General features: G+C 36.9%; 1 protein-coding gene across 1 annotated transcript in view; it reads right to left on the reverse strand.

The window, feature by feature from the left end:
* ERC2 (ELKS/RAB6-interacting/CAST family member 2) overlaps positions 1-17,926 on the reverse strand; it is a 339,531-nt gene that overhangs the window by 280,595 nt on the left and 41,010 nt on the right. The window contains exon 3 of the mRNA XM_031046076.2: positions 5,337-5,753. Within this exon, the coding sequence (XP_030901936.2) occupies positions 5,337-5,753 (417 nt within the window). The remainder of the gene's footprint in view (positions 1-5,336; positions 5,754-17,926) is intronic.

The raw sequence follows: 17,926 nt of genomic DNA on the forward strand, positions 1-17,926 counted from the left end.
ATTCTGTTTTTGTGAAAATGTATGTTATACAGAGAGGGCATGTGTAATATACGTGTATGTATATATAATAAAATACTTGCTGGAATTTTAACATTTGACTTCACTAGAGATTTAGTGGGACTTTGCCTAAGGCAAGTTTTTAATAGCAATAATAAAAAAATACTTAATGGTACTTAGGGTAAATAATGTGTGGTCACTATGTTTAAAAAACGTAATACCAAACATCTGTGCTAGATTTCCACATGATAAAATCCCCACATTACCTACAGTTCTCCCCAAGTTACAGAGAAACAAATGTTTATTTAGAATCCTAGAAGAGACATGTGATAACCAATTTAAGCACTTTCAAGCAGGCATCTCCTGTTTTCTGCCAGGAATATGTATTTAGTAATCTTCATGATATTTAATTCTGAACCTGAAGAATGCCATGGTATGACATTATGCCTTCAAGACATGTTTTGAGCCATTAACAAGCTTACAGGGAGACTACCCAGCCCAAGAGTGCCCTTTTTCCTACATGTATTTGCAAAGACCACTTTGTTCCATATAGAGTACATTATTTCCTTACCAAAGCAAATGCTGTATCACTTTGTCTCAGAAAACATCAGTAAAATTCAGTCATCTTTGAAAAACATCAGCAAAAATACGTAAGTTAGTTGCAGACAAAGGATTCAGACTAACTTAGTGATGGAAAACTGAGCACAAACTGGGCTGAAGTTCTCAGAAACCATGGAAAAGCACACAACATTCTCTCTTCAGTAGGCTGCATCTCCAAAACTGAAGCAAAACCACATGCTTGCACTTTCTGCTGTTCAGAGTTTTATTTGTTCTTTTTTGCTTTGTGAATCAGCAGCTAAGGAAACTTTTGTTATAACTATCACAAATCTGGCAATCTAGCTATCCTTGTGAAAGCTTATTGCCTAGATTTTAAATTCCTTAACACAGGGAAGGAAATCTAATACCATTTTTTGCATAGCTTATTTCCCAACATTTTAATGAACCTTACCGACACTGACATTTTTTGCTATTCCTGTAAAAGAGCAGGACTCCTACTTCAGCTGAGGCATCCTCTTCCTCTTGTAATAAAGCCATTCCTAAGACCTTCAAACACAAAACTTGGGTAAACCAACCATGACAAGTTTGCCCCTGTGAAACCAAGTTTAAATACAGAAACCTGCACGCTGCAGATACAGTCCTTGAGGACCAGGTAGTTAACACACCAAAGTCAGTCCAATTCTGCTAAATATATGAAAACAAGCTAAAAATATGGTGGTTTTATTTTGCAGCATTATTCCCATGCCTCTGGTACACATTTGTACAGCCCTTCCCTGTACCTTCCCTAAGAAATATAACCTAAGGCCTGGAGAAATTCCAGGTCTTTGAAAGCAGCTGTATTATGAAATTATGCTGCAGCTACTCCCAGGGAGACAGGGTGAAGAAACCATCAATGGCTTAAGAAAGATAAGTTTTTACATGACTCTTGGATATTCACCAAATTAATCTGAATCAGAACAGTAGGATATTGGTTTCTGGTAACGTGCATACTTATATGAAATAGGCAGAAGACAATTACGAGAAGCATTTCATATTTGACAAAGGGGTACAGACTGAAGGACAATAACAAAAGTTAACTCTATTTAAATAAACTTTGAAAAAACTAATAGACAAAAGCAGCTCTGGAACAGCAAAGAACATATCCCTTACTATTCAATTCCTAGTACCATCAGTGCTTGCAGGGGGCAGGCGCAGGTCAAGGAGATCGAACTGACAGCAGCTGGGGACCTAAGAGCGTAGAAGAGAGTGCCCTTAATTCCCAGCTTTTCCAACCAGTTGCTTTAGTTTCTCGGAAAACATATTAGTTTAATTCTCTGCTTTGGTCAGAATGCCACCCACCAGTGATTACTAATACCAAAATTAATTTCTTCTGCTTCTCATCCATTAGCTTTTTATTCCAGTGCGATGAGAGCTCGGAAAGACTGGGAATGAACAAGAAAGAAGACAGATTCCAGCTTTGGCACTATTTTAAAGAACTAAGAAATTAAGAGCATAAGGGAGGAAGATACGGTTGCATTAGGGGAAAACGTGTTCACAAGCTCAGCAAAAATAAGATTTGGCCTTTCTCCAGACAGGATTTAAAAGCTAACAAGCTGGTACGCAACTAGATTTCAAGAACTGCAAAACTTCAGATTGAAAGCATCTTTAAACTAAATACTAACAACATAGCTTACAAGACGTCATTCTATGTATGCTTTTTAATGTAGCACTGAGGCTGTAGAAAACCAGTAGTTTTCAGTTATTTTTTGCACAACCTCATTTCCACCATTTTCAGCTTTTTTCCATAGATAGCATTCTTTCCAATGGAGACTACAGCAGAATCTATCATTTCAATGGTAAATTGACACACTAGAAGACTCAGTTCCTGAATAACTTCACTTGCTGCTACAAAGAAGTTGATCTTCCTCAACTTGTTTCAAGTGCAGTGGCAGAAAGTCAAATAGCAAAACTAATTAAAAAACAGAAGTATTTATGCATGACAATATACCAGTTTCTCAGAAATACACTCAACACATCAGCTCTACACTCCAACCTGCAAAATACAGAAAGCAGAATATTTTAGATGAAGTCCTAAAATGACAAATATTTTGTTAAAGATACAGAAAAATTAACACAGTTTGAGTGAAAATGAAATAATTCATGAATGGAATTAATTAAAAATGTATCCAAGCTCCAGTTCACTTTTAAATCATTCTCAGGGAAGAAAAAAATAATCCAGGAATTCTGCAATGTCATTTACACAGTTTGAATGAAAATTTAAAGACATTAGTTACAAAACAGAAATTATCAATCCACCAAGGACACTTGTGCAGAAGATTCAATGCAGGAACTCCCGTTTTATCATGCTGGAAAACGGTATTGTTCAGGATGAAGACTACATGTAGTGACAGCAATTCAAACCACCACTGCAGAATATTAAGGGCTTATCAAGCTACTCATGGGAGATGAAAAATTGGTCCACTTGGACTTTTAACATATAGATAAAACTATACAGAATATCTGAAAGCATGCAGGCAACTTCCCTTAACAGGACAGCAAAAGACAACATTTGAACCTCAGATCATTTCCCAAGCATCCACTTGATCAAATCCAGATTCCTGGAAAAACAAGCAGGAATCTTGTTTTTCCAGGCATCTACTAACAATTTACTTTCTAAAGCATTCATACACACTATAGGTCATACGTCCAAGCTCCCTACAAAACACTTCGAATGTGCAGGGAAATAATCAAAACCCATAAATCCCATGTGCAACAGGAAGAGAGCTGGAGACAAGCTTCACCCAAAGCCTTGAATTCTTAACATAGAGAGGAAATTGTTAGCCAAAATCTGCAAATCAGCAGACAGTTCCTGCCAATCTGACAGGGTCAGATTCCAGATACCTAAAAGTGAATGTTTAACCCTTGACCACTTACCAAGGCATATCAAGTCATAAGCAGTAAATCCCATTATATACTTGCAGTACCTTCAGACAAAATACAACCTCTATGTCCTCATGTAAACTGGTGGAGAAAATTTACTTTCCGGCCCCTGAGGGTAACCCAGGGGGAGCTCTGAAACATAAAACTAATTCAGTATAAATACAGGAGAAACATGCAGTGTCTGTAAGTAGCAATATGATCTCCTTCCAGCATTCCCTGGACTAATCAATACATTGTGTGCCCAGGGACTTGACTTGGATGCTAATATTTTATCTACTTTTCAAGCTCTCTTTAGTTCTATTTCTTACATTACTCTTGACTAATGTGCTAATTAGAACCCTTCAAGTTTTCATTGTAAATTTATGTGTGTCCAATACATAGTTATATTGGGATTCAGAACCTTAAGTGATACTGGTGCAACAGGTGAAGAGCAAACACTCATGTATCAAAGCAAAGAATAGCAAATCATTCATCCTTGAAGCAGGCTGCATATACTACTCTGAGAATAGCAGCTCTAAATCCAGAACTTTGTCTGCTAAGTTAAAGAACTTCTCCCTCTATCCTCCCTCATCACAAATGCAGTATCATTAATTCCTTATGCAACTACTTGCAGGATCATTGACTTTCAGGCTTCACTAATGGGTGGCATCACTTTCTAACTCAAATTCTGCCTGTGAAAAGCTTCAGGATCCAGCTCTTCACAGAAAAACTTTAAAAGTAGTGATAAGCTAAATTAAAGAGAATTTGTTCATAGCAAAGAAAAGATTTTGACAATATTCTGTGGATCTAACTAGCTGCTCTTAATCTCTAGCATTCCTATGTTTAGAGTTATACTGAAACAAGTTTTCTATGCTCTTGTACTAACTATATTCATGCTTTGATCTGTCAAGCAAATTGGTGTTTTTACTAGACTGGAAGTTCCATCAGACCACACTGTTGCTGAGTTTCTAAGGAAACAGACCCATCTATCTTGACTTCCATTATCTCCCTGCAATTTTTACCCTCCTTAGCAGAAGCAACCAAAGTCTTTCTGAAGACAATTCACACTGATTCACATGATAATGTTGATGGGCTGCTAGGATGTAGAGGGGCAGACAGGCTTGACAACAGGCCAGAGTCTTTCAGTTGTGTTAATTCAATCATCCCAGATCCAGTCCCAAAAACACATTCACAACAGATGAGGGCAGCTGATGCAGGTGAGCTTTGGATTAAATTCAGGACCTCTCAAAGTAGAGCTCAGCCATCATCCCAGTGCTTTCATGAGGCAACACTAACCCTAACCCTAACCCTCCCCAAGCAGGACATGCTGTGGTGTGGAATACCTCCCCGACTAGCCCAGACCAGGCGCCCTATCTCTCCCTCCTCACTGGCAGAGCATGAGCTACTGCTGAACCCATGACATATATTTACCTAAGAAGCTGCGGTACCACCAACACCTTAGAAATACATCAGAAATACACATAGGCAGAAGCCTTTTTACATGGAAAGTAAAACACTTTAAAACACTCAAACACATGGTATAAAAGCAAACACATAGTAGCATGCACTCATGACTATTTAGTTTATACCAGAAGGTGATACTTGCCTCTTTAGTAGTTCTATTCTTCATTTGCCAAACACAGATATGACAAATTATAAGTAACACAGAAACTAACAAAGTAACATTGTCAGATATAAGCCCCAACCACAATTACTTTTCTTCCATAATTTCCTACTTGCTTTCATGTTATACAGTCTTGTTGTGTATTAATTTTATGAAAAGAGAGCAGAAACAGAAAACACTTGGACACTCTAATGTATATTTCAAAAACTGCAAGTACTTTGATGATATCTTTTAAACAAATAAATTACTTTTTCCTTACCTCTCTAAGATGCATGTTTTCCTTTTCCTTCTGATCTAAAATAACTTCTAAATGATTAACCTGAGATTCAGCCTCTGCCATCCTTCGAGTTCTCTCATTGTCATCTTCCATTCCTTTAGATGGCAAACCTTTACTTTGCAGCATTTCCAGAAGCTTCTTTATTGACTCATCTCTGGCATTTAGTGTTTGCTTTTGTGTTTCAATCCTAAGCTCCATTTCTTCTAGTGTTTTTCTCAACAGGAATAGCTCTTTAGCTTGTCTATCATGTTCTGCTTGAAGTCTTCTAAAATTCTCCTCTGTGAGCTCAATAGTAAAATGCTCAGCTCCCCGGTTTCCACTTTCCTGCTGGAGAAGATGATTAAGGTCTCTCTGGGTTCTAAGCTCATCTTGAAGTGCCTGGATTGTCATTTGCAGATGCTGTAATTAAGAAAAGAAGGGGAAAAATAATCAGTTTAAGATCTCAATGTAAGATTAGTCTTTGACTAAACTTCTATGCTGTTGCAAAAATTCATTAGAATCAATGACAAAAGTATATCAAATGACCTCATACAATAGCAAATGCATGTGACTATTTGTAATGATATCTTTTCAAGTGCTTCTAGAAAGAACAAAACACACACACAAAATAATGGCAGCTACAGATAAAATAAATAGCAAATAAAGGCAAACCAACAAACCCAAACACTAGGCTGTGACACATCCATATGTTGATACGTACCTACAGAGCTAAGCTACTTCATAGACTTAAAGGTAATTCAGACCTTCAAGGTGTTCAACAGTACTGTTGTTTATAAAGTCAATCAAAGCACTCACTATAATTAAAGGGGCTTTGGGGAGGAGCTCAGTTGGGGCTGGTTGGTTTCGGCTTTTAGGTTTAGCAACTAAAGCTATGAACATGTTTAGTGAACAGGATTACTGTGTCACCAACAAGCAAACAAAAATACAATAAGCAATACTGATTTGTGGAAAATAAAGTGACTGCAAACAGTCGACAAACCTTTGTTCTCCTGGCATCCAAAAACTGAACAGCGTGGTGAATGGAAAATGGAGCAAAAATCAACAGAAATAAAGGTCAGAAGCAAGCAAAGGAGATTCAACAGAAAGAACTGAATTCAACAAAACGTATCTTCAACAGAACAAAACATAAAACCTTGAGTTATACACAACGGCACCAACAACTTCACAATACTCAAACAGATAAACCTAAACTATACACGGACTTTACTCAATAAATGTGACAAACATCAGAAACAATCAATCCCACAGTGAATAACAACATTTCTGTTTTATCTTGCTGGTCTTTATACCTGATGGTTTTCCAAGACACAATTATCTTGTCCTAAGATGTTTGTACCACACCTAAGTACAGGGATCTTACTCTGCTTGGAGGGAATTCTTGTACTCTCTGTTCAACATAAATCAAAATTAAAAGGATTTTACCCATGTTAAGGTTGGAATATAGTTAAATATCCTAAATTACTGTCGTTTATAATGTTCAATTCCAATTATTTTCTTATCTGACAATTTATTTTTCTTATTTTCTCTCTCTATTCACTGACTACATAGCATACGAACTTCATCGAAATATGAATTCCTGGATAGTCACACATTCTGTACCAGAAGACATGTAACTGCAGGAACTAGGGGATTTAAGTGCATGGCACCATACTTTTTCAATTTAATGGATGTTGTGCAACTCTACATTCTAAAAACTAAAAGGCAAGGGGAGGGAAATAAAAAGGGGACCTAAACAACAAAACACCATGTCACTTGATACTGCCTTCATGTTTAGCTCAATTACATCTAAAGTTATCTGCCTGTAACAATAATATAAACTAAATGAAAAGTGCAAAACCTTCAGAAATCATGTCTTTTATCAGTTATTTCAAATGGAAAATAAATTCCTAGTGGTGGAATTCTGTACAGTTACACTTTGAATCTGTTCTGACATTAAGTAGCAGTGTTTTAATCAATGTCCAGACCTTATTTCTCTTATTATTTGAATCTTACTAGACAGTCACTTAAAACTATTCAAATGTCAGCTACTCTTTTGCAGCCATGCTTTTGTTTAATAGTAAACATTTTCTTAATATCTTTTTAATTATTCATTTAAATTTAAAATTACATTAATATTAGTAAGATTTATATTAACTTATTTATATTCATTAACATTAAAGGTCCCAATAAACTTAAAACTACTCTAGATGTAGCAATTTTGCAGCTTCAAATCTACTAATATATGAGTGCTTATAACTGACAGTTTTAGCACAGAAATTCAGTGCATAGATCCAAATCAAATTTTCAAATAACACAGAACTTGTATTAAATTATCATCATGAACAAGTGAATTAACAAAGACATCAGAAGACAATGACACAGCGGGACAGATGCTGCAAAGTCAACAGAATCAAACCCATTTTCTTTTTAAATGCTTTTTCATTATATTAAGTCATAGGGACATAATTTTTGTTGCTTATCTTAACCAGCCCACACAGTAGTTTTGCAGTGATTCTGAACTAAATGACATCTTGCATTAGAGAATACAAACTGACTGCATTCTCTGCTCTTTTGTAGCTTTTTAACACTGGAATTGGAGAATAGATGCTTCAAATTATCAAATTTAAAATAATTCAGATTTTACTGAATAAATTGCAAGTTTCATTTACACAGGAAAATATTCATTTCCTTCACTAGCATTAGAGCAGAAATATGGATTAAATCCTCATTTCATTGTACTAAAAAGAAAACCAGAAACAACTTTCACTTTTACATTAAATTCTTCAATATATGACTATTGAGATGGAAAAGGGAAGGGAGCAGGTAGGGAGCAGGTAAAAGTAACGTTTCTCTTTTTAGGAAAGAGTAGATTCCCAGGAGAAAGAAAAAACACAATAAATAATGACAGACACCTCAAAGAATACATTAGAATGTCTCCATTCTCATCTTTAAGAACATTTTAGCTTAGCTGATTGTGTTGCAAGGTACTTTGAAATGACTCTCAATAGTCTGTTTTAGTAGCATGGCTGGTAAGGGCTGGGTTTGGGTTTTGGTTTTCTGGTTTGGGGTTGGGTTTTCTTTGGTATTTTAGAAGTCACAATACAAGTTTCTATCTTCAAGCGCAAGGAATAGATATTTTCTGTTCATGTTTTGTTGTTGTTACTGGTTGGGGGTAGTGAGGTGGGACTTAAATCCCAGCTTCTGACAGAAATGAAGTCTGCCTGAGACTTTATAGATTTCTTTTTTTCCCAAAGGCTTCAAAACAAACTGTGAGTGTTGCAAATGTGTCAAAAACTCAAAAGACCACAAATGAAACATAAAAATTATACTAAATTTTTCATCCATTCTTATAATTCACGGAAACAGCTTCATTTTTTACAATTTAGGACTTGAAAATATGTATCTGACCTATCTGGTGCATCCTTAACTTATTTTTCTGGTTGATGCAAAACTGGGCATGACCTGACAACGTGCACTCCCAGCCCAGAAAGCAAACCATACCCTGGAGAACTGTGCCTAGCAACCTATATACATGGTTCTTAAATTCTACCCATAGTCACATTTGTCACTAAGCACAACAGTAGTTGTGGCTGCTTCTCAGTAACTATCTTAAAACAGCCTCAACTGTGGCAGACTTTGATACAAGAGAATCCCTTTTTGTACACCTCCAAGACTTAAAGCATACTTAGAACATGACCAACCAGATTTAGACATATTCTAGCACAGATTTGTGCATCTGCAGCTAGCTAAGAAAAAGCAAGAACAAATGTTGTGAGGGTGGAAAGAAGTTGTATAATTCATTTCAGTGTGGGAGGAATGTAGGAGTGCTGTGAATATCTGTCACGTTGCTGTCATTACACAGACACAGAACTTGATGGGATTTTAGAACAAGTGCAAGATTTACCGTATTTTTCATAATTTCTATTAAAAACAGACCAGTGACCTAAAATATTTCCATGCCGATTTCTTGGTAATAGATAAATAGTTCTCTCAGAACTTTTTCATTCTTTCACTATAGCCTCACTCCAAGAGGAAATCCATGGAACTGCACAGGAGATTCCATTATACTTTCTCTGAATTAAGCATATTACAGTCTTGACTGGAAAAGCCAAGTGAAGGATTTGAAGACAGAGGTTTTATGCTATTATCAAGTGATGGATTTTGAAATCTACATCCATCCACATGCAGTTCACTAGCAGTTCTGTAGCACAGTGGTGATCTAACAAGCTCATTCCTCAGGCAGGAATCACTCATTTGGACACCAGAGCCGCTGAAGGATTCTGAGTATGTTCTTTGATGTTTCTGCTCTAAATAATTTTGTACAGTACTATAACCGAAGTAGTCTTGAGTGTTATTTCCCCACCTAATGGCTCAATCCCCCCTCAGTCACCACTGCCTTTCTCTCCCCTATCTCTCACAGCTCCATTTTTAGCTCCTGTTTCTTTACCACTCCAAACACAACAAAAAATGTCTTAGCTTTGACTTCCAGCAGTCTCTTGCCTGGCTTTACAAAACAATGACGGACAAAAGCCTCTGTCCTCTCAATGCCAGAACTTCCATATAACGTGGGGGTCAAATTGCCTAACAAAGTGAAAGCCAACTGGCAGAAAAACCCTGCAAGTTTAGAAGGAATAACCAGAGTTCAAGAAAGAGAGCAGGTTCAGACAAGAGACATCCACACACTGCTGGGTGGGATATGAGATGAGACTGAACTGCCTTACCTTATAGGCAGCTGGCAGTTTGGGAATGCAAAGGAGCACATCGGAATAGATTCATGAAGAAGACTTCCATAAGAGCTGGAAATCAAACCAGGCTGAAGATACTAACATACTCATTCTTTTTTCCTTTTATTACTGCACATAAACATCACAAAGGATTTGGACACCTCTTTATGATCTGTTACAACCTTTGAAAAGACATGGTCTAACAATGTCTCTGAGCTTATTTTTCTAACAACAGTTGATTGCTTAAGCAGTCTCTGCAGCTAACGTCTCAACGGCATGGGATATCTTAATAAGCAACCGTTCACGATCACTTCATCTCTAAGTTGCATGCTATGAAAGGAATACAAAATATTCAAATACCCAGTGTCTTGGGACACAAATATAGCCTTTCAGGGTTGGATATACAGTTGACATGATCTAGTCTTTGACAGTGGCAGATACATGATGATACAGAAGACTATGGAAAAAATCCCACTGTGTAGCTGCACACAGTAAAAAGCTACAACTACATCCAAATACATGTGAACCAGGATAACACCACATTGTACTGGCAAATACACTCTAATTTTCTAAAACTAAGCTGCATCATTTATTCTATAATCTGCCACTGCTCCATTTTGATTCTTCACTATATAAACCTCTATCACTGAAAGATAAACTACTTAAAGCTTTCTTATGAACTGCATCTAAACCAATTTGTGTGTTTGTTAACTTTGGTTATACTACTGAAACAAGTATCAGAATTGTTAAGGATAAACATGCAAATCTTTTTCTTCTTTTAGAGAAGATCAAAAAGGGAAATGGAGATATTCCTTCAGTGCCATAAATGAAGAAATGGATTCTCCCATGCATTTGCTCATCTGTCAAATGCAATTTAAAACTCTGGCATCCAAACACCACCACTGAGGATCAGCTGACAAGAATTCTGCTTGAATAACACAGGACTGACAGAAAGAGGTGGAAAAAGGCAGATGTAATTTGTGAGGAATCACAGGAGATGCAGACGACACATGCGATGCATTCTCAGTATTAAAAACACAAAAGATGAAGGTGCAAAAGATGTGAGAATTCTCCATAACACCATTTGCTGGTAGAAACATGTATTTAAAAGGGAGACTTCTTGTTTCCTGGCCTTCCTGATTTTTAATTGCTTTATGCTTTTAAATCTGGTGCCTGGTCAAATCCTATAAAGCTTGCACTTAACATCATGCTTTGCAAGTTAAATAAGAAATCTTATCATGTACATTTAAATCTGCATTTCTTATCACAAACATGTGGTGGGTTGACCCTGAATGGAAGCCAGGTACCCACTAAACCACTCTATCACTCCCACACTCTATCTACCTATGGTAGAAAATAGGATGGAAAAAAAATCTCATAGGTCAAGATAAAGGCAGTTTAACAAAGCAAAAACCAAGGCTGCACATGGAAGAAAATGGAAAACAAAGGATTTATTCTCTAACTTCACATCAGCAGGCAATGTCCAGACACTGCCCTGAAGTACAGCTTCAGTACATGCAGCAGTTGGAATAACAAATGCCCCCAGCTCCAAAACCTTAATGGTCAACCTCAGGTTTCTCCTGATGTTTTCTGCCAGATGCTCCAAGTGAGCCCATGCTCCCCAGCTGCAGTGTAAAGTACATTTTGCACTGCTGGTCCAAGAGCTACTGCACAAGCCATTTCCCATTTGATATGCTTAAAGGCTTGTTGTTGCTCAAGGCCCCACTCATAATAGTTCTTCCCTCAGGTTAATTGATAGAGAGGACTTGCACAGTGACTATAACTTGAAAGATGCACTCTCCAGAATCCCACAAGACCTAGGAAAGTTTGTGTTTCCTTCATCTTAGCTGGTTGAGACATCGTTGCTATCATGTTGACCACATCCATAGGCACATGACAGCATCTGCCCTGCAATTATATTTCTTAGTACAGATATAACCTAATCTGAACTACCAGACCTCAGTCAGCTTCTGTCATCCTGCACAAATATTTTGGTGCACAACAACTAAACCTGGAAAGACAGCAGTGCCTAAGAACTTTAAAGGAAAATTGAGTAACTTCAAAAAAATTATTTAAGCAGAACTATACAAGTGTTTGAAAATAACTTTTTGCAATATGTAAGCTGTACATTAAAGATGTAAAGAGATAATACTATGTAACTATTCCAACAGAAAAATCTCAAAGATAGATGTTTAGAGCATGAGTGACAATCCAGAATATTGCTGATCATGTACAGCTGAGCACATTAATGGGAAATGACAGATACAGCTCTATGACAGAATCCCTATTTTAAGCTTCTGAAATGCTAACAGCCAAATAAGTGAGATCAAGGGAGCAAACACTCACAGAATTTCCAAGGTTATTGATACTTGGAATATTTCTGGCTATTTAAGAAACAAAAGCAAAAAGAGAGAGCATTGTAACCAAGGTCACATTTCAAACACTGACAAAACCTGGGGTATTTCATCTTCAGTCCCTCCCTTCTTCTGTTTGATGCCTTGCTATAAAGTTTATGGGCTTCTGGCAGAAAGCTCACTATTATCTTGAAAATAAATAAAAGAACCCTTTTCCTAGTAAATACAGTGCACTCGGGGATCCCTTTTCCTGCTTTGCAGTCTACTGCCAAAGAAACATCCTACTTCTTTCATTTAAAAACATAAAATCTGAGGATGGGAATTCCTGTGACATTGTACAAGTTCTGCTGAAACTATCAGAGAAACCTGCACATAAAGGAAAACTGTATCAGTACCCAAACAGTATTCCCAATAATAAGGTCATAAAGGACAGAGATGGCTGCCATCATCAGTAAGTAGTGATGGAGAAAACAATGATGTTAATTACATTAGATATATTCTTTTTAATATTTCCATAATTTACAGCACATATTTGTTTCGCACATGACCTTAATATGTCACATACTGGAGGAGTTCATGCTTTGCCTGCGGTAACAAGGGGGAAACACACCAGCCTGATACAGCTTGTCAGCTCCTCAAAAAGAGATCCCGGGGATTCTTACACTAGATTGAAAGACACAGAATAAGCAAGAGAAGACCAAACAAAACATCAGCACTACACTGCAAACATACATGTTTAATTTACATGTGCAGTAGGTGCTTGAAGTTCCTCTACAGGGAAACACTGACATAAGACACACTGCATCACTGAAAGCTGTGGGAATGGGGCATCTTTTTGTCTGACCTTCTTACTCTCCAACACCTTTTGATTTTGAAACTTTAACTATATTCTTTTAATGCAGCCACTATAGAAATCTTAAGTTATTCACATGGCGACTTCAAGCACTGCTTTTAGTAAGCCAGATATAAAAACCTGATAAAACAAGTTCTAATTTCAACCTCTGCCTGCTATATTTTAATCAGGCAAAACACATAAAAGAGCACACTTGAGCTTCCAACTTTTTTTCTCTACTAGGAATAGTACTGCGAGATGATTAACCACAATACATAATCATTTCCCATTGAAACAATTTGAAAAGGAGCTTTAGGACTGTGTGTTCTGCTACTGTTAAAGAGAAAAAAGAAACCAATACAGAGATTTCAGTAGCTCCAATCAAAACAGTGTTCAGATGGATCCAACAGAGAAGAACGATGCATCACAAAGCAAGACGACCATCTGGAAAGACATTTCATCCCGAGTTGCCAAAGAAATGCAGATAAGCAGAAAAGAAACATCACTGAGGAGACAACATTTGGGGCTCAAAAGTCCTATGCAATTTGAAAATATGAGTTTTCATAAGTGTGGAGACATTGGGTTCACAATGAGCTGTGTTAAATTTGTATTTATTCTTGTCAGATTTAATAGCAGCATGCTCTTGTTCATGACCTAAAGGAGTACGGTACGTTCAGTAACCAAAAAATGTGCTGTTTTTACGTTTTCCCACAAGATGGCACTAAATCCATATCCTGAAGAAAACCAGGCACTAAAATATAAAAGAAAAGCTATGATCACGTACCTAAAACATAAAAACCTAGATTTATATAAGAATTGTAACTAATTGTCAAACTAACTTTATATAAAGTTTAAGTATAGAGAAATAAAATTCACAGCCTAAGCTAGGTCTTTCCTTAGAAGAGAAACTGAAATGTCAATCCCCAGTCTGAAACTGGATTGCCTTGCAAAGGATAACAATTAGCAAGCAAACAGAAGACAACTGAATTTAACATCCAGTAGTAAAGCACCCTCTAATTTGGAACACGCCAAGCACATAGACAAGTATCCTCTCCAGAATTACTTAAATGAAGACCAGGGGATCCCTAAACAAAATATTGTCCAAATTTAAATCAAAGCATTACTAGTCTGGAACCTTTCTTAATTATTGAGTTTAAACCCTTAACTAACAGGCTGATTTACCATCACTAATCAAAAATAGCTATTTTTCTCACAAAACTACATAGAAGGCTGGGAATTGGGTGGTGGTGTGTGTTATTTTACGTGGATCTGATCGGAATAATATAACTGATACTGATCCCTGACTAACTTTTAGTACTTAATAACAAATCAAGTTACCTTGGCTCTTTGTTCCAATTTCTGATACAGAACTACAGTATTTCTAAGCTAGAAACTATTTCATGCTCCTGGTTACACTAACACTGGTCAGCCAATGACAAACACTATCACACTGTTCGCACTGCAAATACTAACAGCCAGATACAACACTTTGTGCTTGCATGTTTAAACATGGAACAGTGGCTTCATTCCTAAGAAGCAATTATGAATACAGGACAGCTACACACATTAAAGAATGGTTCTATCTGTTCGTCTTCCTAATCACTATCCAACACTCAGTACTGCACAAAACAATTGACTTTTAATTGAACAGTTAAGTATTTAAGATTTTAATATTTGAGTACTACAGACTTACATTCTTTAAACATTACTATAAAATCTGTTGTATTTCTGTAGGAAAAAAATGCATCAAACTAACGGTATGATTTTGGAGCTACTCCATAAACAGCAAGAAATTTCTCAGCTAAGACGACAGATCCACTATAAAACCACTAAAGGGGAGCAACTGAATGTAGTAAATATTCCATTTTAAAATACTCCAAAGTCCTTTACAGATGTGATTCCCCCACCCCCACCCCCCCCCCATATGTTGGCGTATTCTTTTTCTCCCAAGTACATAGCATAAACTTAATTACTGCAGTGCTCCAACAGTAGACTATCCATATGCTAGTCTACTACTCAGTAGTGGCTCAAACTCATGAAGTGCCCAGAAGCCTCCAGGGAGCCGCATGTTGCCAACTCCAATTAAATAAGCAGGTACTAAGGGTCATTTGGGGCCAACTGCATCCCACAGTGCTGAGTTTTAAACTGTTAGCATTGTTGTGTTTTCTGCCAACAATCCAACAGTCTCCTGTATCATCCTTATCCCTCAAACCCCTTTTAAATAAGGATGCTGTAGGATTATTCCATTTATGCAATTATTAAAGAAAAAGAAAAAAAGAAAAGGAATTATGGAAGCTCTCCAACAACTTTTAACTGGACACAAAACAAAGATTAAGGCAAGAAAAGGTAAAGTGATTTCAGGAGCTGGTCTGTGCTCCAAGCCTTACCTACATAGAAAGCCACGCAAAGCTTCACAAGCACATCACTACTGCTGATTTAATTTCAACCACCCTATGCTGAGGATAAGAACACCACAACATCTGTGGGGTGAGTAAGGCATTTTTAAAACACCTTGGAGTGCAAAAGGCTTATTCAGTTGTAACTGCTAGGGTTTTTTCCCCAATCACATGCTTGCACATCTGTTAGCTATATAATATAAACTCATTGCAGTTTAAGTACAGATTTGTGATCAGAATGAATATCCCCTCCAACACATCCTCCCTTAATCCCTAGTTTTTGCACTGTATGACCAGAGAGGATTTGTTCTATGCTGTTTAAAAGGAGGCGAGAGTATCGAATTAATACTCATGTTGTCATCCAACACACTCCATGCATCCTGCTCAGCAAATGTCAGCTTCTGTCAATCATTTAATAAAATGTATGGGCTCTTTCAATTCTTTAAGAAATTATGCAGCCTTATAGCTCTCTACTACTTAATTCACCCTCAGATACATCTTTATAACAGGATTATTATCTTACTCTTGAGCAGTACACAAATCATGGAGCAACTATTTGAACTGGCTTTACAGTTTTCAATTTTGCTTGATTCCTCCTTCCTCTTCTATAGTCCACATTTTCTCTATATTTCCCATACATTTGCAACAAATTCTCACTCTTCTATCTAGTTTACTTTGCCCATCACATATTTTCCAGTTGCAACTTTCATTTAACCCTAACATTTCCCAGATAATGTGATTTTAGTAAAACTTTAGCAAAATCTTGAACATCTGTGTTATCATGGCTGGGGCCTTTTACTTCCCCAAGGACAAGATGACTACTAAAAATAAATAGTAATAAACCAACAATGAACAAAATAAGCTATTTTCCAACTTGACAGAACAACTTAAAAAGCCCTTAAAGCCATACCTGAAGCAATTTAAATGTACAGTAAGTGTCAGCTATGGCAGGCAAAACATACTGCATAACATCTTCAGTATGCCTAAAAGGTCTTCCATGAACAAAGCACCATGCTATTCAGCATTTGAAGAAATACCACTAAATCCACTTCACAAAAGCCCAAAGTAATGGGATGCATTGTCATTGCTTTGCAGTGAGCCATCATACACATATAACAGCCCTGTCTGGGGAATTAAAATGATGCCGTTTTCCGAGTATAACTTCTAGAGAAAGAGAAACTCCACTAATATGATTAGGTTGAAAGCAAAACATCAAGTAACAATTATAAAGATCAGAGAAACTCAATTGTCTTTTCTGTGCTACACATGCTTTTAACTTCACTTCTCAGATAAAAACACACAGAAGTGAACTGAGCTTTATAACAGAATGCAGTAATCTATCAGCTTTCATTAGAAAAACATTTGATTTAAACAGAAAGCTTCATGGTCCTTTATTATGTTTGCTTTGTGGTGTTGCAAAGGTTTGCAAGTTTTAATGTTTCTGCTATAGATGTGTTCACAGACTGCACTGGCAATCATTATTTAGTGAGACAGGTGTGCTCATACAAAATGATTCTCAAGGAAAACAGTGATATTTCCCTTCCTCTGAAGGATTACAGTGTTTTCTTTCACACCAATTACAATTTCTAGCCTGTCTTTCATAAAAGACAAACTAGCAAACTCACAGTTCACACATTGCTGCAGTTAATCTCTCAGAAGTCAAACCACGCAGGTTCAGTACTACGCTTCATTCATGTTCTTAGAGCATTTAATTATTGTAAGATAAAGTACTGTGATATCAGACATCATTCAGACCCCACATTAGAATTCTAAGAGAAACTGAGGTAAAGATATACTTCTTTAAGCACAAATTCCTTACACAGTAATTTGGTAAACTGAAGACACTACTGAAAAACATAAATAATCAAAGGTAAATTGATTTCTATATAAAGGTTATGGGATGTACATTTCTATCCGAAAGCTAAGGGAGATGAAGCTTCATTCCATCCCTGCTCTGGCTGCTGTTTATTGATCCTTAAGTGCAAAGCAGTTGGAAATCAGCTGAAATCACAAACGATCCCCTTCCTACCCTTCATCCCATAGCTTGTATGGCAAAATAAACTTTAAGGAATAAATCAAAGAGCCCTAACACTGAAGGAAGAGTATGACAAGCAATATGATGCCTTAGTCTTTTCCACAAACTCCGAACTGGTCCTCTTAGCCCAGCTATCACTGAGCAGTCCTTACTGTTCTTGCATCAAGTAAAAACCAACTGATTGTAAGCTCTTCATTTGAAATCCCTTCTCTAACAAACAAAAGAACCACCACTCTACAAAGAGATACTTTG

This window comes from Melopsittacus undulatus, chromosome 9, assembly GCF_012275295.1.
Source record: "Melopsittacus undulatus isolate bMelUnd1 chromosome 9, bMelUnd1.mat.Z, whole genome shotgun sequence".
Lineage (NCBI taxonomy): Eukaryota > Metazoa > Chordata > Aves > Psittaciformes > Psittaculidae > Melopsittacus > Melopsittacus undulatus.